This window comes from Saimiri boliviensis, chromosome 10 (genome assembly GCF_048565385.1).
Source record: "Saimiri boliviensis isolate mSaiBol1 chromosome 10, mSaiBol1.pri, whole genome shotgun sequence".
In the NCBI taxonomy this organism is placed as follows: domain Eukaryota; kingdom Metazoa; phylum Chordata; class Mammalia; order Primates; family Cebidae; genus Saimiri; species Saimiri boliviensis.
In genome coordinates, this window is record NC_133458.1 from 68,256,603 (window position 1) to 68,279,811 (window position 23,209).

The window sequence follows — 23,209 nt, forward strand, 5'->3', positions numbered from 1 at the left end:
ATGAATAAGTTGCGGTGTTTCATAGTACAGTAGGATGACTATAGTTAATAATTTATTGTATATTTCAAAATAGGTAGAAGAGGTAAGTTGAAATGTTCCCAATACAAAGAAATGATAAATATTTGGGTGATGAAAATCCTTTTTTTTTTTTTTTAGGGATGGGGTTTCTCCACATTGTTCTCGAACTCCTGACCTCAGGTGATCCACCTGCCTCGGCCTCCCAAAGTGCTGGAATTACAGGCATGAGCCACCGCGCATGGCCGAGGTAATGAAAATCCTAACTACCCTGATTTGATCATTATGTATTTTATGCATGTATCAAAATATGACCTGTACCTCATAAATATGCACAAATACTATGCACCAATTTAAAAAATGGGTGGGGCCCAGTGGTTCATGTTTATAATCCCAGCACTTTGGGAAACTGAGGCAGGAGGATCACTTGAGGCCAGGAGTTTGAGACCAAACTGAGCTACAAAACAACACCCCATCTCTAAAAAAAAAAAAAAAAAAAAAAAAAAAAATTAGCCAGGCATGGTGGTATGGGCCTGTAGTCCCAGCTACTCAGGAGACTGAGGTAGGAGGATTGCTCGAGTCCATGAGTTCGAAGCTGCAGTGAGCTATGATTGCACCACTGAACCCCAGCCTGGGAACAGAGTGAGACTCTGTCTCAAAAAATAAATACATAAATAATGACATTTTAAAATATAAAAAAACAAAAAACAATGAAGAAGCTCTGAACTATTCCAGTGGATATTCAATCCCTTCCACACTTCATCCTGATCCCCAAAAGGTTATTGTACTAATTCTGATTTTTCAAAGTGAAGCCTTTGTGTCACATAGAATATTTTTCTTTTTTTATCTATCTTTTTCAATTAACCTAACAAGTGTTTTAAACAGGCAACATAATCACACAACTAAAACTTTTAAGTTGCAAAATGGCATTGTTATGGACTGAATGTTTGTGCTCTGCCTCCCAAAATTGGTATGTTGAGATCCTAATCCCCAATGTGATGGTATTGGGAGGCAGAGCCTTCGAGAAGTAATTATGTCATAATTTATGAGTGCAGGGCTCTCATCAATGGGATTCGTGCCTTTATAAAAGGGACCTCAGCCAGGCGTGGTGGCTCACTCCTGTAATCCAAGCACTTTGGAGGCCAAGGTGGGCAGATCACCTGAGGTCGGGAGTTCAAGACCAGCCTGACCAACATGGTTAAACCCCATCTTTAAAAAATAAAAATAAAAAAAATAAAAAAATTATATATATAAAAGGGACCTCAAGATAACTCGCTCATTCTTTCTGCCATATGAAGCTACAAGGAGATGTCAACAGTCTCCAACCCAGTAAAACACTCTCACTAGAATCCAACCCTGCTAGCACTCTGATCTCAGACTTCCCATTTCCAGAACTGTGAGAAATAAACTTCTGTTGTTCATAAGCGTATCAGTCTATAGGACTTTGTTATAGTAGCCTGAACTAGATAGGTATGTAGTGAAAAGTTTCTCTCTTAACTTTTGTTCCTAGTAATCTGGTTCCCTTCTCTAAAGGCTTCAAGAAATATTTTATGCATACACAAGCAATATGTATTTATGTAAAAATCATCCTCATTTCCTCCCATTTTAATTACAATAGTAGGTAGCACATTACATATTGTTCAGTACCTTGCTTTTTCACTAAATATATCTTGCAGATCATTCTACACAAAAATACTCTTTATTCTTTTTTATGGCTGAAGGGTATTCCAATGCAGAAATGTAATATAACAATATTAACCCCAGGGCTGGGTGCGGTGGCTAACGCCTGTAATCTCAGCACTTTGGGAGGCTGAGGTGGGCAGATCACCTGAGGTCAGGAGTTCAAGACCAGCCCAGCCAACATGGTGAAACCCCATCTTTAAAAAAATAATAATAAAAATAATAATAATAATAATAATAATAATAACCCCTTACTGGTAGTGATTTAGTTTCCCACCCTCATCTTATGTAATGAATGAGTTGCAATAAACAGTCTTGTATATATGGCATTTCTAAATTCTTCATGTAAATTGGTACTGTTGTTTTAGGTATTATATGACATGACTGGTAAAAAAGAGCTGAAAATCTACCTTAGTTTCCATGTTGAGGAGATGAAGTCCTTTTATATTCACGCCTACATACACAGGGATGACTTTATGATTGCTGGGGCTTGCCTTTGTAAATATCTGTCCTGTGAAAAATGCTGCTCCGTAAGTAGGAATTTCCCAGCAATTCTGTAAGAACATGCGCTGAAGGTGATGCATTTCTTTACTGACACCTTCACTTGTACTGAGATTCTAAAAACAAACAAGGTAAATTAAAAATAAAAGAGATGTGAAAGGAAAATGTACCACTGATAATTCAAATAGGTCAACTAAGCAGTTTCTAAAATAAAGACTGCCCCTAAAGAAAAAAATTATGGCACATTGTATCAGGATTACTTTTTCTCTTGCAATGGGAATATTAAAAAAATACGGAGGTCTAAAAATATTGTCTATGCTATTGGGTTTTAATTGCTTCCTAGGCATGGATGGTATGTTATTTCAAATTTTTATCTCTGGTCCATACTACAGTATTCATCATGTAGAAAGTATTCAGTAAAATATTATATATTACTAAAAATAAAAATATCTTGCTACTTTCAATTTCAAGCATTGTGAACTAGAAGACACATTTTTAATTTCAGGACGATAAATTTTTTTTTTTTTTTTTTTTTTGAGGAGGAGTTTCGCTCTTGTTACCCAGGCTGGAGTGCAATGGCGCGATCTCGGCTCACCGCAACCTCCGCCTCCTGGGTTCAGGCAATTCTCCTGCCTCAGCCTCCTGAGTAGCTGGGATTACAGGCACGTGCCACCATGCCCAGCTAATATTTTGTATTTTTAGTAGAGATGGGGTTTCACCATGTTGACCAGGATGGTCTCGATCTCTTGACCTCGTGATCCACCCGCCTCGGCCTCCCAAAGTGCTGGGATTACAGGCTTGAGCCACCACGCCTGGCCCAGGACGATAAATTTAATGTACCAATGTTTAAATATTAATAACACTAACAAACTTTCAATCAGCCTATCAAATGTCTTTTCATTTCTATTAAACAGCTTACCTTGTATTCATGAAGTATACGATTTGTCCAGTGAGGTGCCTTACTTTTCAGTTTGGTAATAGGTACAATGGATTTTAGATTTTCTTCACTGTAAGCACATATGCCAACATCCTTTAAATAAATCATCTTTAGTAGCTAAAGCAATCATTCTGTTACAAATGGATTTCAGTAACAATTTTTAAGCTGAAAAATATTTTGCTGTAAAATATCAGAGAACTCTAAAAATTTTAAGCAAAAAGCCACAAATCTCATATTTTCAATTTAGATGTTTCTTCTTTCAATAATCAGAAAATATTTTTGAAAATTGAAAAATACAATAACCAAATTCAGATGTGCTTAAAACCTCAGTGTTTTCTCTCAGAGACTGAACATAAAACTAGTATTTATGGTGGGATTTTTAAGTGCATCTGCCTTATAAAATCTTTTTACTACTTATTCAAGTCAGGTTTTAGTGAACTTATTTAAGCATAAAGAAAAAATATAAAGTATATCAAACTATATAGTCAAATACATGAAAATTTGGAGTATAGCTTTAAGAATAATTTACTATAATGTTTTCTTTTCTTATTCTATGTCTTATGTAATTCCAAACTGATGTAACGTATAAATAATTCCTAATAACATTTTCAAACTTTCTTGGTTAAACAGAATCTTAAGCATAGCACAAGACCATGCATATAAAATACTTACTTTAGGAAACCTTGCTTGTGTTTTTTACTCTCATAATTTCCATAGACAATTTGCAAAAGCAGACTTGCCAATGTTATCAGCTTAGCATCAGGAGCTGTATAAAAGCCCTTCAGTAAATTATATCTGGCTTCATCAAACAGAATAAGAATAGCTAGTGGGTCTTCAATCTTAAAAGAGAAAGTATAATTTGGTTATTAGGCTACAATTTCTTTTACAAATAAACAACTTAATATGGGAAAAGCAAAAGCTACACATTTGTATATAAATGAACTGTTACTGCTTTGAGCAGAGGTTGGCAAACATTTTTTTGTTAAGGCCCAGAGAGTACTATTTTAAGCTTTGTAAACTATATAATTGCTGTTGCTACTTATCAACTCTGGTACTGTAGTACAAAGGAAGCCACAGGTGATACATCAACAAATGGGTACAGCAGTGTTCTAATAAAACTTTATATAGGAATACTGAAATATGAATTTCAAAAAATTTTTATGACATGAAATATTGTTCTTTTGATTTTTTAACTATCAAAACAAAAAAAATTATTAGCTTATGGGGTATATAAAAATTGGCAAAATATGGCAATAGGCTATAGTTTGCTAACCTGCTTGTCTATCAATATTATCATCAGTTTACAAATATGGACAATTTTTAGAACAATTTAACCTAAATTTTGGTGTTACTGAAACATCTTTCTATTAACTATGCTTCATACAAAACAGTAGTGGACTTCAAAGAAGATAAAAGGAAGTATCTTAATTTCCAAAGGACAAATGCATTTTTAAAAAGCCTATTGTAAGACATTTTAAATTCTGACTAAAAAGATTTTGTACTTTCAAATAATAATATTCAAAAAGAGTAGCTTTTTGTTTTTTGAGACAGAGTCTCGCTCTGCAAGCCGGGCTACAGTACAGTGGCCTGAACACAGCCCACTGCAGCCTCAGCCTCTTGGGCTCAAGCTATTTACTCAAATTATAGCTCAGGCTATAGTTTGCTAACCCGCTTGTCTAACAATATTATCATCAGTTTATAAGTATGGACAATTTTTAGAACAATTTTAGCTAAATTTTGGTGTTACTGAAACATCTTTCTATTAACTATGCTTGTCTAATAGTAGGTGAGACAAGAGGTGTGAACAACCATGCCTGGCTAATTTTAAAATTTTCTGTAGAGAGAACGTCTTGCCATGTTGCCTCGGCTGGGCTCAAGCAGTCCTCTCACCTCAGCCTCTCAAAGTGTTGGGATTACAGGCGTTAGCCACTCTGCCTGGCCTAGATACTTTTTTTTTTTTTTGTAAATTTTAAAAACTTTAACTTTTAGTTTATCCAATAAGATTAATAAAGATTGAGAAATCCTAGCCTATAGAATATATTCCTACTTGCACATAGTGGCAAATTATAAAGTTTCCAAATACTTAAAGTATTTCAAAATACAATTCACAATGATACCAAGTTATGATAGAAATGATTTTTTTTAACATTAACTGAAATAAAAATACTATTTTTCTTTTTTTTTTTTTGAGATGAAGTCTCACTCTTGTAGCCCAGGCTGGAGTGCAATGGCACAATCTTGGCTCACTGCCACCTCTGCCTCCCAGGTTCAAGCGACTCTCCTGCCTCAGCCTCCTAAGTAGCTGGGATTATAGGCACCTGCCACCATGCCCTGCTAATTTTTGTATTTTTAGTAGAGACGGGGTTTCACAGTGTTGGCCAAGCTGGTCTTGAACTCCTGAACTCAGGTGATCTGCCTGCCTTGGCCTCCAAAACTGCTGAAATTACAGGCATGAGCCACTGTGCCTGGCCAAATACTATTGGCTATTTTTCTATCTTAAAATACTCTACACAATATCCAAACAAAAAAATTCTCACGGGAAAAAAATGAAGGGGACTGCTTTAGATTAAAAGAGACTAAAGAGACATCCAAATATAAAGCATGAGCCTTGACTAGATCCTGGGGCTGGGAGGTATAAAAGTATTTTGAAACAATTTTGAAAAATCTGAATTTGAATGAGCTATTGTTATTATGGAAATATTAATTTTATTAGGTTAGAAATTGGTTATTATGGTAGATAGAGATGTCCATATTCTTAGAAGATGCACACCAAAATATGTAGAAATAGCACCTGCAACTCACTTTAAAGTGGTTCACAAAGATAAAGAACAGCAAATTGTTAACTGGTGATCTAATGAATGGTATATGGTGTGAGCTGTATTACTTTTTAATATGCCTATGGCTTTTCAAATTTCTCAAAAAAAATGATGGAAAAAGACTGAATGAAAGCATATATATATATATATATATATATTTTTTTTTCTTTTCTTTTCTTTTCTTTTCTTTTTTTTTTTTTTCCTGATATGGAGTTTCACTCTTGCTGCCCAAGCTGAGTGCAATGGCCTGATCTTGGCTCACCGCAACTGCTGCCTCCCGGGTTCAAGCAGTTCTCCCTCCCGACAGGCATGCACCACCATGCCTGCTAATGTACTTTTTAGTAGAGACGGAGTTTCTCCATGTTGGTCAGGCTGGTCTTCAAGTCCTGACCTCAGGTGATCTGCCCGCCTCAGCCTCCCAAAGTGCTGGGATTATAGGCGTGAGCCACTGCGCCCAGCCGAAAGCATGTTTTTCTAGTAAAAACTGACTTCCTATATTTGAAAGTCTGAGTAAGACAATAACTGTTACAATTCCCAACACCATGTTCAATGAGTTTTAGTTACCATTTTTTCTTTTCTAATGAAATCAGGATGTTTTCATCCTAAAAGGATGATGCTAAATAGTAAGTGTAATTCTTTTTTTTTTTCAGATGGCACAAACAGGAATTTCTTAATTATATAATGAGTGAAAGAACACAATTGTTTTACCAGATAATCAAGACATAATGGTTTACCTTAAGAAGTTACTAAGCCTTGCTTCCTTTTTACTTGAGTCTCCTTTATTTTATAATTATCCAATTTATTTATCATCCAAGTATTATCATTACTGCTCCAGTCAACTATTAAAATATTACTTGGGTGGAGAAGGCAGACTGAGTCTACTTGGATTATGTACAGATTTTACAGATCTCACACATTTTTTAAGTTATGGGGTAGACATAACATCTTTCATTTTTGCCTTTTTTTTTTTTTGAGAGGGAGTTTCACTCTTATTACCCAGGCTGGAGTGCAATGGCGCAATCTCGGCTCACCGCAACCTCCACCTCCTGGGTTCACACGGCGCCTGGCTTTTTTTTTTGAGACAGAGTCTCACTCTCACCCAGACTAGAGTACCAAGGCACAATGCCAGCTCACTGCAACCACCAGCTCCTGGGTTCAAGCGATACTCGTGCCTCAGCCTCCCAAGGTGCACACCACCACACCTAGCTAATTTTTGTATTTTTAGTAGAGATGGGTTTTCACCATGTTGGCAAAGTTGCTCTCGAACTCCTGACCTCAGGTGATCCGCCTGCCTTGGCCTCCGTGTTGGGACTACAGGTGTGAGCCACCACCACGCCTGGCCCATTTTAACCATTTTTAAGTGTGAAATTCAGTGGCATTAATTATAAACTATCTAGTTCTACATATTTTATATCACCCCAAAGAGAAATTTTCTAACTGGTAAGAAAGTCTCCCCCAGCCCAACACCTCTGATAACCTCCAATCTATTTTTTTCTTTATGCCTTTGCATATTCTAGATTACTTAATGTTAAATATTTGGTCTTTTGTGTCTGGCTTATTTAGTATAACATTGTCAAGGTTCATCCACGTTGTCATATGTATCATAACTTCATTCCTTTGTATCAGTGAATAATACTCTATTTGTATGTATAGACCACCTTTTATTTATTCACTCATCTGTTGATGGACAGTGAGGGTACCTCTACCTTTTTGGTTATCATGAACAATGCTGCAGTGACATAGAAACATATTTGAGTGCCTGTTTTCCATTCTTTCAGGCACATATCTAGGAGTAGAAATGCTGGATCATATGTAATTCTATTTTTAGATTTTTCAAGAACCACTGTTTTCCACAGTGGCTGCACCATTTTACATTCCCACCTGCAATGTACCAGGGTTTCAATTTTTCTACATTCTTACCAACTCATTATCTTCTGGGTTTTTTTTTTTATAGTTATCCTAGTGGGTGTGGTTTCTCACTGAGGTTTTAATTTGCAATTCCCTAATAACTAATGATATTGATCATTTTTCATGTGCTTGTTGGTTACTTATATATTCAAGTCCTTTGACCTATTTTATTTACAGACAGGGTTTTGCTTTTTCACCCAGCCTAGAGTGCAGTGGCATCATCATGACTAACTACAACCTTGAACTCCTGGGTTCAAGTGATACTCCCGTCTCACCACTCTCCTCAGTAGCTAGGACTACAAGTGTGTGCCACCATGCCAGGCTATTAAAAAATAAAAAAAACTTTTCTGTGGAGACAGAGTCTCACTATGTAGCCAGGCTGGTCTCAAATTCATTGCTTCAAGTGAGCCTCCCGCTATTCCTTCCAAAGCACTGGGATTACAGGAGTGAGCCATCATTCTTTGCCTTTTTTTCTTTTTGAGGTACAGTCTTGCTCTATTACCGAGGTTGGTGTGCAATGGTGTGATACTGGCTCACTGTAACCTCTCCCACCCAGACTCAAGCGACCCTCCCATCTCAGTCTCCTCAGTAGCTAGTGTTACAGGTGTGCGCCACCACACCTGGCTGTTTTAAAATTTTTATAGAGATGAAGTCTCACTATGTTGCCCAGGCAGGTCTCAAATTCCTGGGCTCCCATGATGGCCTCCCAAAGTGCTGGGATTACAAGCATGAGCCACTGTACCAAACCCTGACCATTTTTAATTGGGTTGTTGACCTTTTTATTGTTGAGTTGTAGGAGTTCTTTATTATTCTGGATAGTAAACCCTTATTTATGACTTGCTAATATTTTCTTCCATTCTGTTGCTTTTCACTTTCTTAATGATATCCTTTAATACTCAAAAGTTTTCGATTTTGATGACGTTTAACTTAACCATTAATTCTTTTGTGGTTCATACTTTTGTCATATCTGACTCCATTGCCTAATCCAATGTCATGAAGAGTTACCCCTGTTTTCTTCTATGATTTTAGCTCTTATATTTAGGTCACTGATGCATTTTAATTGATTATTATATTTGAGATGGACTATCACTTTGTTGCCCAGGTTGGAGTACAGTGGTGTGATCTTGGCTCTGCAACCTCTGCCTCCCGAGTTCATGAAATTCTTGTGCCTCTCCCTCCTGAGTAACTGGGACTACAGGGGTGTACCACCATGGCTGCATAATTTTTTGTATTTTTAATAGAGATGGTGTTTTTTTTTTTGTTTTTTTTTTTTTTTTTTTTTTTTTGAGACGGAGTTTCGCTCTTGTTACCCAGGCTGGAGTGCAATGGCGCGATCTCGGCTCACTGCAACCTCCGCCTCCTGGGTTCAAGCAATTCTCCTGCCCCAGCCTCCTGAGTAGCTGGGATTACAGGCACGCACCACCATGCCCAGCTAATTTTTTGTATTTTTAGTAGAGACGGGGTTTCACCATGTTGACCAGGATGGTCTCGATCTCTCGACCTTGTGATCCACCCGCCTTGGCCTCCCAAAGTGCTGGGATTACAGGCTTGAGCCACCGCGCCCGGCCGAGATGGTGTTTTGCTATGTTGGCCAGGCTGGTCTAGAACTCCTGTCTTCAAGTGATCCACCCACCTCCGCCTCCCAAAGTACTGGGATCATAGGCATGAGCTTCCATGTCCAGCTATTTACATTTTTTATATGGCATGAGGTTGGGGTCTAATTTCCTACTTTTGCAATGTGAACTTCCAGTTATACCAGCACCATTTATTGAACAGACTACTCTTTCTCCATTAGATGAACTTGGCAGCCTTGTCAAAAATCTACTGGCTGAACATGTATGGGTTTATTTCTGAAAACTCAATTCTATTCCATTGGTCTATTATGTTTATCCTTATGCTAGAGTAACACAATGCTTTGATTACTTAGCTTTGTGGTATGCTTTGAAATTGAGTAACATCCATCTCTCAACTTGATTCTTCTTTATTCAGGATTGCCTTGGCTATTTGAGGACCCTTGCAATTCATATAGATTTGAGGACTGTCTGTTCCACTTTCACAAAAAAGGCTATTGGAATTTTGTTAGGGTTACATTGAATCTGTAAATCATTTTGCTAGTAGTGACGTCTTAACAACACAATTTCTATCATTGAACATGGAGATGTCTTTCCAGTTATTAGGTCTTATTTTTCAGCAGTGTTCTGTAGTTTTCAGTGTACAAGTCTTTAACTACTTTTGTAAAATTTATTCCCAGGTATTTTATTCTTAGACGCTATTTTAATGGACTTCTTAATCTCTTTCTTGGATTATTCTTTGCTGGTGTATACACAACTGATTTTTGTGTGTTGAGCTTATATTTTGAAACTTTGCCGAATTAATTTATTAGCTCTAGCTTTCTTGTGGATTCTTTGGGATTTCCTATGTATATATCATTTTCCAAAAACTAAGGTCTTAATTATTGGTGAAAGTAGGCATCCTGATTTTGTACTGTAGGAGGACAGTTTTCAGTCTTTTAACATTGAATTATGTTAGTTTTGGGTTTTTGGTAAACACCCTTTATCATGCTGAGAAGTTTGTTTGTATTCCTAGTTTTCAGAGTTTTTAAAATCATTAAAGAGTGTTGTATTTTGTCAAATGCCTCTTCTGCATCAGTTAGGATGATCACGTTTTTTCCCCCCTTGTCATTCTATTAATGTGATTCTAATACATTTTTAACAAATAATGAAGACTTTAGTTTTTGGTAAATTTCACAGCAATTTTTATGTAACTCCTAGTGTATTTGGCTGAGAGGATCAACTCTATCTTTGGCTTGATAATATAAAAGAAGCAATATACACAGTTACGTAAAAAAGATTTACCAAGTTTGGACATGGTTGTTGAAATTTTCTTGTGCTAAAATTTGTTTGTTTAATATTCCCTGATAACAAAGAATTTAGAAATGTATTTTTTCTTCACTAATGCTGTAAGATGGTGGAACAATTTCACCATATTAGATTATCATGCCTAATTTAAGTTGTTATAATCTCTCCTTTGTCCATTTATCCATTTTTGTTTCTTGAAATGGAGTCTCACTCTGTCGCCCAGGCTTGAGTACAGTGGCGTGATCTTGGCTCACTACAACCTCCACCTCCTGAGTTCAAGCAATTCTGTCTCAGTCTCCTGAGTAGCTGGGATCACAGGTGCCCGCCACCACACCTGGCTAATTTTTGTATTGTTAGTAGAGACAGGATTTCACCATGCTGGGCAGGCTGGTCATGAACACCTGACCTTGTGATCTACCCACCTCGGCCTCCCAAAGTGCTGGGATTACAGGTGTGGGCCACGGCGCCTGGCCCATTCATCCTTCTACGGCATTGTCTCCTCTTCTCCTTTAAAATCCATAGTAGTTCAAATCCAAATATACTTGTATGGACAGACTTCTTTTTTATCAAATATAAATACTATTCTCATTTTTTACTATGTACAGAGTTCTCTGTTTGGGTAAAGATGAGCTACTTAGGCCAGACATGGTGGCTCACGCTTGTAATTCCAGCACTTTGGGAGGCCAAGGTGGGTGGATCACTTGAGGCTAAGAGTTGAAGACCAGTTTGGTCAACGTGGTGAAACCCTGTCTCTGCTAAAAATACAAATAAGTTAGCTGGGTGTGGTGCCACACACCTATAATCCCAACTACTGGGAGGCTGAGGCAGGAGACCCACTTAAACCCAGGAGGTGAAGATTATAGTGAGCCAAGATTGTAACACTCTAGCCTGGGAGACAGAGCGAGACTCAGTCTTTAAAAAAAAAAAAAGAAAAGAAAAAGAAAAAAAAAAAAAGAGGCCAGGCATGGTGGCCTATAATCCCCGCACTTTGGGAGGCCGAGGCAGGCGGATCACGAGGTCAGGAGTTCGAGACCAGCCTGACCAACATAGTGAAACCCTGTCTCTACTAACAATACAAAAATTAGCCGGGTGTGGTAATGCATGCCTGTTATTCCAGCTACTTGGGAGGCTGAGGCAGGAGAATCATTTGCATCCGGGAGACAGAGGGTGCAGTCTGCCAAGATTACGCCACTACACTCCAGCCTGGGGGATAGAGCAAGATTTTATCTAAAAAAAAAAAAAAAAAGATGAGCCACTAATGGACTATCGAGAATAACTTTCACATTGTTCCCTTTGCAAATAATAATCTTATCCACCAAGGATGTTTTTTTCTGTTCTCTCCCATACCAATGTTTCTCTTTCTTCCTTCAAAAGGTATACAACTGATTAGCCCTTTACTAAGTTTATCCTTGATAGTGTACTTCCTAACTAGTTTAAACTGGTTTTTTTTCCTGTATAATTTGGCTCCACATCTGATTGCTGTTTTTCTTTATGATAGCTTCCCTATTTCTTTTGTATTCTTAGGACAATGGGAGTAGAAATGGACTTTGTAAGTAGATCAACTGAAACTCCATCAATTATCACAGAGATGTAAGGATTGATATAAGGATGTAAGCTCAATTTCTACCTCTAGTGCTTACAATAGAAATTCAATAGACTTTGTGCATTTGAATAACTGTAAATAAGATTTCCAAGCAAACCTTTTTTTCAACTTCCAAAGGAAGTCTCACATCTCTTCTTAGAAAAAGCTGAGGTGTTTCCCTTTGGGGATCCAGATTAGTCAATTCAGCAAGTATTTCTGGCCAGTCACGAACATGTTGCAAGGGTTTATGATACGGTTTGAGCTGAAGGCCTGAAAAACATCTTTCCTTTATAAATGATAATGTAAAAATAAATCAATTATATCAATGCATAGAAACTTTGTATTCAACTATCTGCACTTTTATATTAAATATTTACAAATTAAATTTAAATCTAAAATTAATATGAACATTTTAATCAACATTACCACCCAATTTGTGGGTAACTGCTTATTATCAAATGTATATGAAATTTATCAAATGTTTAGAAAATCCTTAATTCCATTATAGACTATTTATGACATATGCAGAATTCTGTGTTAAAAACATACTAGTAAGCCATTAAATAACCAATCACATCAATCAAATTTTTTATGTATGTGTAATACCTTGAGGAACAAAAATACAGTGTCATTAGGTTGATTTTAAATAGAAAATTAATGTAAAAAGAACATTTGTATTATTTCAAAATGAGCACAAAAAATAAAGGCAAGTTGTATGAGCACAACGTTTAATGGCATTAAAATCAAATGCCATTGCCAAAGAGGAAAAGTTTTGTTTTTTAATTATTAAAAAAAAAATGCTCTGAATGAAGTAGGGAAGGGGATGGGCAGGGACTTACCTGTTTCAGCAGTTTGAACACTAATAATTTACATAAAAGAGAAGAACATATTTCAAAATTTAAAAGTCAAGAATAAACAGAAGTTATATTTTTTACCAACCCACTCCCAAAAAGGAATAATGAGGTTTACTATAATATAATAAAAACTTTCTTACTGAGGTTTTCTGAACAAATCCATATAGTGAAATATTGCTGTGTTTCTTGAGAGAGACGCATTCCTTCCATTATCTGCTGCACTGTGGTATTATTTCCATGCTTCAATTCAACAGAACGATAGGATCCATCCATTCTGTATATTCGAACTTTTTCATACTACAAGAAATGATAATTTATGCAACCTGCTTAAAAATTATACATCACAATCTAACAAGATACTTTCCTTCAACTTCATGTGCTTTATTATAAATTTCTAACATGAAAAATATCAGAAACACTCTTGGGTTTAAAAGCATTTTACTTCCATTATTTGTATTTTCTGAAATATTTTCTTCTGGATGTTCTACAGTCAATTAGGTTTGGGAAATTAAGGAAAATGACTTAAAAAAATAATGAATGTCAAATTCTTTTGACAAGATGTGTTAGCACCTTTAATGTACAATGTAAATATCATATGAGAGACACAAACTTGGTTACTGAATCTAGTGTTAGTCAAGTACTTCATGAGTCTAGTGGGTCACAAATAATACAACAAAAATGTGTACCACCAGTAACTTGTCCTAAGAGGAATTTGTGATGGAAAACTTTGCAGGTAAAAGCTATCAATGAACTTTAAGCCAGTTTCCTTCCCCCAGTTTAGAAAATTCCAGAGAGTAGTAGCATTCTCAATGGATTTTTTTTTTTTTTTTTTTAAGAGATGGAGTTTCGCTCTTGTTACCCAGGCTGGAGTGCAATGGCACGATCTCGGCTCACCGCAACCTCCGCCTCCTGGGTTCAGGCAATTCTCCTGCCTCAGCCTCCCGAGTAGCTGGGATTACAGGCACGCGCCACCATGCCCAGCTAATTTTTTGTATTTTTAGTAGAGACAGGGTTTCACCATGTTGACCAGGATGGTCTCGATCTCTTGACCTCGTGATCCACCCACCTTGGCCTCCCAAAGTGCTGGGATTACAGGCTTGAGCCACCGCGCCTGGCCTTCTCAATGGATTTTTATTGTGATAGGAAGCAACTGATGTCCCCAAATAACTTCCAGGCCAGTTCATTTTGGATAAAAGGACTTCATCCTTCTTATTCATTCACAATATAAAAATTATGTCAGGAATAAAAATGTGTTAAAACTCCATAGTTAGAAAATAAATTGCAAAGTATAACATAAGGGTTCCTGTACTACTTATCTATTTCCTTGACTCTGTCTTATCTATTTCCTTGACTCTGTCTTATGCTCCTGGAGTTAAAGTGTTTTTGACACAATGCATGAGTGTGTGGTATGTGTGTACTATTACTTAAAGGCAGAGACTAAATATTCCTTACAATTTTCATCATTTTGTCATGTTAAATTCACAGAGATATTCAACAAATACTTATTGTATAGCTGATAGTTAATGCCTGGACAGGCTTAGATAAATGGGTTATATCTGTGAATATAAACTTTTATACTTTATTTGTTTGTATAAATCTTTTTATTTCAAACAGTTTTTAAATTAATGATAGCCAAGAGTGGTGGCACATGTCTGTAGTGTCAGCTACTCAAGAGGCTGAGGTGGGAGGATCACCTGAGCCTAGGAGGTTGAGGCTACAATGCATCATGATTGTCTGTGAACAGCCACTGTACTCCTGCCTGGGCAACATAGACTGTGTCTCACAAAAACACAAATAATTAAATTAATGATAATTTTTATCATCATCATAACTTTCAGGCATAACTGAGTTTCTTCTCATTGTTAATTCTTCTGTATTTTAATGTCACTACTGATTATAAATTAAACTTTATGCAATTATAATTTTAATAGCTATGTGTGCCAGCATTAGATTTATGAGTTTATTTCTAGGTATAATTAGATGGAAAGGCCAGGCTGAATTAGCAGAATAAAAAAGCTTAGAAACATCTATTTTACTTTTATGAGGAGGAAAATGAGTCTGTTATATATAAACTAACTTGCTGAGACTAAACTAATGAATGATATGCAATGCTTTTAGAGAAAAATATAAAATGTTGCTTAAAAGGCCTAAGTAGAGGGATATGCATCAATGAATAGATTAAAATTATGTGTAATCCACATATCAAGTATAGAAATTACATGAATTTTAAGTGTTCTGAAAGTTTTATTTATTTATTTTTGCAAGTTTTATTTTGTTATGCAAGAATAAATGTCCAAATGTTAGGGATAATAACAAATGTAATACCTATACAGTCTACAATGAGGTTTTTATTTTATTATTATTATTTTTTGAGATGGAGTCTTGATGTGTTGCCAGGCTGGAGTGCAAAGGCACAGTCTCAGATCACTGCAACCTCTGCCTCCAGGGTTCAAGTGATTCTCCTGCCTAAGCTGGGACTACAGGCACACTCCACCACGCTCAGCTAATTTTTGTATTTTTACTAGAGACTAGGCTTCACCTTGGTCAAGATGGTCTTGATCTACTGACCTCATGATCCACCTGCCTTGGACTCCCAAAGTGCTGGTATTACAGGCGTGAGCCACCATGCCTGGCCTACAGTGAGGTTTTCTAGCAGTAAGGAAGGCATCTATTCATTTGTCTTTCCATTATTACCACAGATCTTCAAAATTAAATCTTGTTAATTTAAATACTATGCTTGGCTCTAACTATGAAGATAATTCTTACTGGCTTGTTAATGGCTTCCTTCAATAATTTTGCAGCTTCTTCCCAGTTATTTTGTTTGTTTTCTTCACAAATATTTAATGGAGATCTTCCTTGTTGGTCTGTTATATGCTAGAATGTGGGCAGGGGAGGAGAAGAGAAAAGGCATTACATACTATGTTATTCAAAGGGAAAATGTCATCCAATTAATCAAAGTTTCAAAAAAAAAGAATCTTGTCAAGTACTAAGTAAATATTAACTACACTTATTTCAGATTATATTTAAATAAACAAGAGTTGCAAAGATAAAAGACTCAAAACACTAATCAATATGATTACTGTTTTCTTAAAAGTTCTGATATAGACATAACAAAGGTTTTGTGAATACTGTTATTTTCGCCAGGCGCAGTGGCTCATGCCTGTAATCCCAGCACTTTGGGAGGCCGAGGCGGGTGGATCACGAGGTCAAGAGATTGAGACCATCCTGGTCAACATAGTGAAACCCCGTCTCTACTAAAAATACAAAAAATTAGCTAGGCATGGTGGCACGTGCCTGTAATCCCAGCTACTCAGGAGGCTGAGGCAGGAGAATTGCTTGAACCTAGGAGGCAGAGGTTGCGGTGAGCTGAGATCACGCCATTTGCACTCCAGCCTGGGTAGGAAGAGCGAAACTCCGTCTCAAAAAAGAAAGAAAAAAAACAAAAAAAACTATTATTTTCCCCTTTATGATACACTTTTTATGAATTTCCTTTATGAAATTCTGGAAAATCTTTTTCCTTCTTCAAGATTTTTTGGAGAAATACAATATAAAATGAAAAGAGGTTAAATTCTACATACATTCTGAAGACAGACTGTAGTGATGGTTGTACAATAATGTAAATGTAGTTAATGCCACTGAACTGTACACCTAAAAATGGTTAATGTAAGTTTTATGTGAGGTGTATTTTAAAAAATCTTTAAAAAAGTATATTCAAAAGCATAACCCATATATTCCATTACTTATTCTATAAGGTAATAGAATTTATTTTTATTTTTCAGATGAACTCTAAAGCATACAATTGTACATTTTAGTGTCATTACTTGTTATTCACTGCTTGAAAATTATTTTTAAAAACCTGGAAAATAACTTACTCTATCAATTTCTGGATGGCTTAGGAGAATCTGTACTATTTCAGCATGTCCTCCTCCAGCAGCAAAATGAAGAGGAGAACTAAGTTGTCCATTTAAAAGGTTTGGATTGCATTTTCCTTTCTCTAACAATATGCGAGTAGCCTCAACTTTTCCGTACCTGTACATAAAAAAACAAAAAAAACCTTACCTAAAAAAGTCATCTGAAATGTTTTTAAAACTCCAAGTTTTAGATGATATCTCAAATAAATCTAAGAATTTTCTAGGACAGAGAGCAGAGGATTTTGAAGATAGTGACATAATATTTTCGGGGTTTCTTATTAATCATTCTGGTTCAATTAAACTGCTTCTGTTTCTGATAAACTGGAAGAAAATATAACCTTAATTCAAGAGAGAGCAGATGACAAAGAAACATCCCACATGAAGTACAAAAGTTAGATATCATTAGTCAAAAATCATTTCAGAAACAAAAAGTAACTCATATAAGAAAATGTACTAAGAATGCTTTTCACTTAGGCCTGACTGTTTACAAAATAGTCCCAAAGACATAATTCTATATATAGTTACTATATTAGAAAATGTGAGAGACACAAAAATATACGAAATATGTCATCTTTACTCTGAATGGTTTACAGTATAATCAGAGGAAAACATAAACGTGGGGTAAGTTACATAATGCTGTAAAATTTAAGTACAGTAATGTTTATTAATGCTTTAAAAATATCAGAAAACAGATATGATTTGTCTCAATGGACCTGTAAAGTGTTTTGATAGAAGAACAATTTGAACTGAATCTTGTTTTTGAGACTAAGTCTCACTCTATGCCCAGGCTGGAGTGCAGTGGTACAATCTCAGCTCACTGCAACGTCTGCCTCCTGGGCTCGAGAGTCTTGTGTCTGACTCCCAAGTAGCTGAGATTACAGGTGTGTACCACCACACCCAACTAATTTTTGCGTTTTTAGTAAAGACAATGTTTTGGCTGGGTGTGGTGGCTCAGGCCTGTAATCCCAGCACTTTGGGAGGCCAGGGTGGATCATGAGGTCAGGAGTTCAAGACCATGCTGGCCAACATGGTGAAACCCTGTATCTACTAAAAATAGACAAATTAGCCAGGTGTAGTGGCAGGCACCTGTAATCCCAGCTACTCAGGAGGCTGAGGCAGGAGAATTGCTTGAACCCGGGAGGTGGAGGTTGCAGTGAGCTGAGACTACACCAGTGCACTCCAGCCTGAGTGACAAAGCAAGACTCTGTCTCAAAAAAAAAAATAAATAAATAAATAAAATTTCATATAATAGGAAACATAAGAGCACATTTTTAAGGAAACAGAAAAAAGATCTTTTATGTATACACACACACATAAAGCAACTATAATTAGCTGCTTGATTACAAATATTAGAATCAGAGAAATCAAAAGAATTTTGAGTTGGAAGAAACTCTAGAAATGATCTAATTATTGCATTTTATATATGGGTAAATAAACTGACATGCAGAGAAGTGAAGTACCTTGCTCAATCTAATACAACTAAGACACTGTGGACATTTAACAAGGCAGTAAATAATGCGGTACTTCTTAAATTAGTGAAGGAAGCTTACTTTAAACAATAGGTCAAGAGCAACTGTCCCACAGAAATGATGTAAAAAATTATCATATCCTTTCTAGAAAATGAAACTACTACTCTAAACACTAACAACTCAGCACAACTGAGGGGAAAAATAATTATGTGAGAGGACTAGGAGACCAAGAGCTACACTGTGCAACTAGTGGAAAGAGCTAACCCCAATCCTGTCCCAACTGTAGTATCTAACATAATGGAAAGCTGTGGTTCTAATGAAGGCTTTTGAGGACATCTGGATAACCACAGTTTCTCAAAGCACTAAAGGGATACAAGATGCAAGATGCAAGGTCAAATCATAAGTAGTTAACACATGCAAACTTTACAATAAGGATAAACATAATGTAATCCCAATACAAAACAAGGGAAACTGCACAAGTGAATAAGTAACCTTGTACTCTACAATGATATTTACTAGTCATTAAGTATCCTATTATATGACCTGGAAATGCCTAAGAACACTGACAGTACTTTTTCCATGGAGCAAACCTTAGGATTCTGAACACTGATACATATACAATCATCTAAGATCAAAACAGGAAACTCCTAAGGCAAACATGGTAGAGAAAAAGCATCTGGAATGAGCACAGTTTTGAAAAGAGGCACTAACATTTATAATTAAAAATGTACTCTTTCTAAAAAGAAAAGAATAAGTATCCAATTTACCAGCATGCATAATGAATGGGCGCCCAGTGGTCACTATCTAATTGGTTGACTGAAAATCTTTCACTGAGAAGACGGTTTAGTAATTCTGAATCTCCTTCACAGGCACTTCGGTGGAGAGGAAAATCATCTACCCATTGTCGTTCCCTAATCATTAAAAATAAATTTTGAAAAATACAAACAGGACTGTAAAAATTGTTTTAAAACAAATGTGACACATCTATGAAAGCTCTATATCACCAAGCAGCTGTGAACTCAATAGTGATTACAATGCATACGAACTGCATACATAATTTTAAACAGTACTTTAAATTAGAATGTAAGTTTTTTTTTTGTTTTTCTCTTTTTTTTCCCTTGGGGCAAGGTAAACTTAGTAAGAATGTAAGTTTTTATAAAAGCAATGTGGAGTAAAACCGAAACAGTACTTGTCTTCTGTGACACTGCTCATGCTTCTCTGCCATTTTTCCTGTTTAGGTATTTGGATTTTTGAGTAGTCTGGAGCTCCTAGACCAAAGTATGGATTTATTACCACTTTATCTACCTAGAAAGGGAAAACAATAACAAAAATCCATTAAGAGCTTTGTCATCTTAATGTTTACATGTTTATATTTTACAATTTTATTTATTTATTTATTCAGACTGAGTCTTGCTCTACAATCTCAGCTCACTGCAACCTCTGCCTCCCAGGTTCAAGCGATTTTCCCGCCTCAGCCTCTGGAGTAGCTGAGACTACAGTGGTACGTCACCACATTCAGCTAATTTTTGTTTTTTTAGTAGAGACAGGGTTTCACCATATTGGCCAGGCTGGTCTCAAACTCCTGACCTCGGACAATCCACCCTCGTTGGCCTCCCAAAGTGCTGGGATTACAGGTGTGAGCCACTGTATCAGGCCTACATGTTTATAATTAGTAAGATGTGTGTATCTCAGAAAAAAAATTACACTTGAGACAAAATATCTTTTAAATCAGAGTGAAAACTCATTCAACTCTTACCCGATTTGTATATTGAAGATCTGATCCAAACAAAGGGTTGTAAATACAGGTATCTGCTTTCTCTAGGGCTAACATTTTACTCTTTATTTCTAGTGCACTATAGCCCATATGTAGTGAGTTTTCTGTCTGACCTGATTCAGTAGCATACGCAGGATTTATGACATTAGTTTTTATCCGCTCAAGAGGAGAAGGTCGGAATAAAGCTGGAATAAAGTGAGATTGTGCGTGACGTTCATCTAACCACCTGGCAAAATTAAAAAAAGAGGTAGAAGTACCATTTGAAAGAGAAGATGAAAAAGGTAGGTTACTGTCTAACTCTGATATATGATACTTGTAAATACTACCTCCAGATTTTTATAATTTCAATTTTGTGTTAGTTAAGTACTTCATTATTTTAAATATTTTTTATTTATATTGCAAATTGATTTTTTTTAATAATAAAAAAACATGCATAGTACTCTACATACTTTAGGGGTACATGTGCTAATATGTTCATATGATTTGTAAAGATCAAGTCAGTGTACAAATACTTCATTATTAATAAAAGTTTTGTTAATGGACATAGCAAATATTTTTTAAAAATGTATATGCCATTATAGTAATAGAAACTCCTTTCAAAAAAACATAAAAGTACTTTTAAAATTCAAACTACTGATATATAGGTGAGATTAGCCCTGTTCTTACAGAAAGACAAAGACATAAGAGGGTGAATGACTTATTCGCTGATGAGATTAACTCAATGTTAAATGTATAGTTTCATAACAGGGGAATCTTAATGCTTAAGTCAGGGCAGTGTTTGCCATTTCTGAAAAATAAAATTAACATTCTGTATGCAGGCCAGGACAACCTTATCTTGGTTTTTTTCATTTTTATAATTGAAAACTTACCATTTCTTTTTTTTTTTTTTTTTTTTTTTTTTTTTTTTTTTTTGAGACGGAGTTTCGCTCTCCTTACCCAGGCTGGAGTGCAATGGCGCGATCTCGGCTCACCGCAACCTCTGCCTCCTGGGCTCAGGCAATTCTCCTGCCTCAGCCTCCTAAGTAGGTGGGATACAGGCACGCGCCACCACGCCCAGCTAGTTTTTTGTATTTTTAGTAGAGACGGGGTTTCACTATGTTGACCAGGATGGTCTCGATCTCTCGACCTCGTGATCCACCCGCCTCGGCCTCCCAAAGTGCTGGGACTACTGGCTGAGCCACCGCGCCCGGCCGAAAACTTACCATTTCTTAATACATATATTATTTTCATTATTTTCTTCAAAGTGTCTTTCTCTATCAGAACTAATTTTTACTATAAACATGTATTTGATTAATTAAAAGATACTTTTAATGGCATTTCTTACTTATCCAAGGCTAGTAACATCCTTGCTGTAAGTGTAGCAAAATGAGTACTGGATTCACTACAGACTCTCATAATATCTTGTAAGCAGTAAAAAATTGGGCATCCTGGGGTATATGTATATTTAGTATTATCTGAAAAAGAAAAATGAAGAATTATGCTATCATATAAAAGGCTTAACCTGCATGTTTTCATCTACAAATATATGTTAAAAAATTAAAACTTGTTAAGTATAAATTATTCTAGATTTGGAATTAGAAGGCCTGGATTCAAGTGATGACTAGCTCTGTGACCTTGCCAACTCAGGTAAATGCCACATTTAGAATTTTGGAGGACTGCAGACACTGTTTCCTCTTTCTCTTCCTCAACAATGTTGTAAAACTCATTAGTAAGATTTCCAACACTACTTAAGATATTGAACTTTTTAACCTAAGTATGCCTGGAAACATATATCTGGAATGCTAGAGCTGGCTAATAAAATACATGTGAGTACCCTGTAGCAGCAGGCTAATGGGATGTCCATGGTGGGTGATTAATACAGTATATCATCAGTATTACTACTATCTTACATGATGCCAGTACCCTATAGTTTCAAAGGTGATTTAATATCCAATACCTCACTGAATTTTTCCAACACCATGAAACAAGTGGGAGCAGGTAGCAATACAGTCCCTATTTTACAAATGAAGAGCTAAAGATAAAAGAGGAGATTTGCCCAAGGTCACAAAATTATAGGACTGTAAGGTCTATACTGAAACTCAATTTGTTTATTATGCTAGGGTGTCAAAGGAATAAAATATTATATTTTCACATTAGATTTCCTTTTTAAAAATATTACCAATACTTCTAGGCAGATTATTTTAGAAATATTATTGACTCTTATCCCAAATACAGTATAGGTTCTGATCATACTCTGTTAATTTTCCAGAATACTTAAGGATCAATTTCTATTTTATCTATGACATATCTTCAGAAAAATCCTTTACTGCAACCTGAGCACTCTTAATTTCAATTATGCCTTCCATCCTCACTTAATCATCTTACTTTTAAAAACTAAAACAAAAACATTACTGTTCAGTCAACCTGTATGTTATTTTGAAGTTAAAATATCTTTAAGTTACATATTTCCCTTCTTCTATTAATTTTAAAATATGTATTTTATAATATTATAATAGTAACTCTGAATACAAATTCCTAAGTTTCTCAATAGACTTGTACTTAGCATCTAAAGTACGTAAAGATTTATAAGACACATAGACTTTACCTTTGACAACTGATGGAACAATAAATAATGATGCTTCTCTGCCCATCTTCTCTCCATCGAGAGGAAATTTTTTCATTAGTACAACTCGTTTTCCTAATCATTTTTAAAAAGTTAGCAAACACAAAAATAATACACTTTTAAATCTTATAAAATACCATGAGAATTAGAAAACAGATATTTTAAAAGGCAGCATTAAGAGGAACTGAAATATACTGTCAATTTTATTATGTGTACTAATAAAAAGTGATAAATGCAAAATCATTCTGTGGACAATCCTTGTAGATTTAGGGTCCTGGTCTTGACCCCCTAGAGAAGCTTCC

At 35.9% G+C, this 23,209-nt stretch overlaps 1 protein-coding gene and 1 long non-coding RNA gene across 14 annotated transcripts in view; one reads left to right on the forward strand and one right to left on the reverse strand.

Moving 5' to 3' along the window:
* LOC141580086 (uncharacterized) overlaps positions 1-2,112 on the forward strand; it is an 81,879-nt gene extending 79,767 nt beyond the window's left edge. Inside the window, exon 6 of the long non-coding RNA XR_012512110.1 lies at positions 157-2,112. This is a non-coding gene — a long non-coding RNA (uncharacterized LOC141580086). The remainder of the gene's footprint in view (positions 1-156) is intronic.
* KRIT1 (KRIT1 ankyrin repeat containing) overlaps positions 1-23,209 on the reverse strand; it is a 43,188-nt gene that overhangs the window by 11,065 nt on the left and 8,914 nt on the right. For 10 of the 13 annotated variants that reach the window (XR_012512098.1, XM_074379422.1, XM_074379418.1 and 7 more), the window contains 12 exons: positions 22,890-22,982; positions 21,630-21,759; positions 20,288-20,531; positions 19,721-19,836; positions 19,299-19,442; positions 17,024-17,180; positions 15,918-16,025; positions 13,292-13,448; positions 12,416-12,567; positions 3,806-3,972; positions 3,116-3,203; positions 2,106-2,312 (listed from right to left, as the gene is read on the reverse strand). Coding sequence is in view for 11 of the 13 variants with exons in the window: in XM_074379422.1 (XP_074235523.1) it covers positions 2,106-2,312; positions 3,116-3,203; positions 3,806-3,972; positions 12,416-12,567; positions 13,292-13,448; positions 15,918-16,025; positions 17,024-17,180; positions 19,299-19,442; positions 19,721-19,836; positions 20,288-20,531; positions 21,630-21,759; positions 22,890-22,982 (1,763 nt within the window). In the remaining 2 variants the exon portion in view is untranslated. The remainder of the gene's footprint in view (positions 1-2,105; positions 2,313-3,115; positions 3,204-3,805; positions 3,973-12,415; positions 12,568-13,291; positions 13,449-15,917; positions 16,026-17,023; positions 17,181-19,298; positions 19,443-19,720; positions 19,837-20,287; positions 20,532-21,629; positions 21,760-22,889; positions 22,983-23,209) is intronic. The other 3 variants (XR_012512099.1, XM_074379426.1, XM_074379425.1) reach the window with 2 other exon arrangements.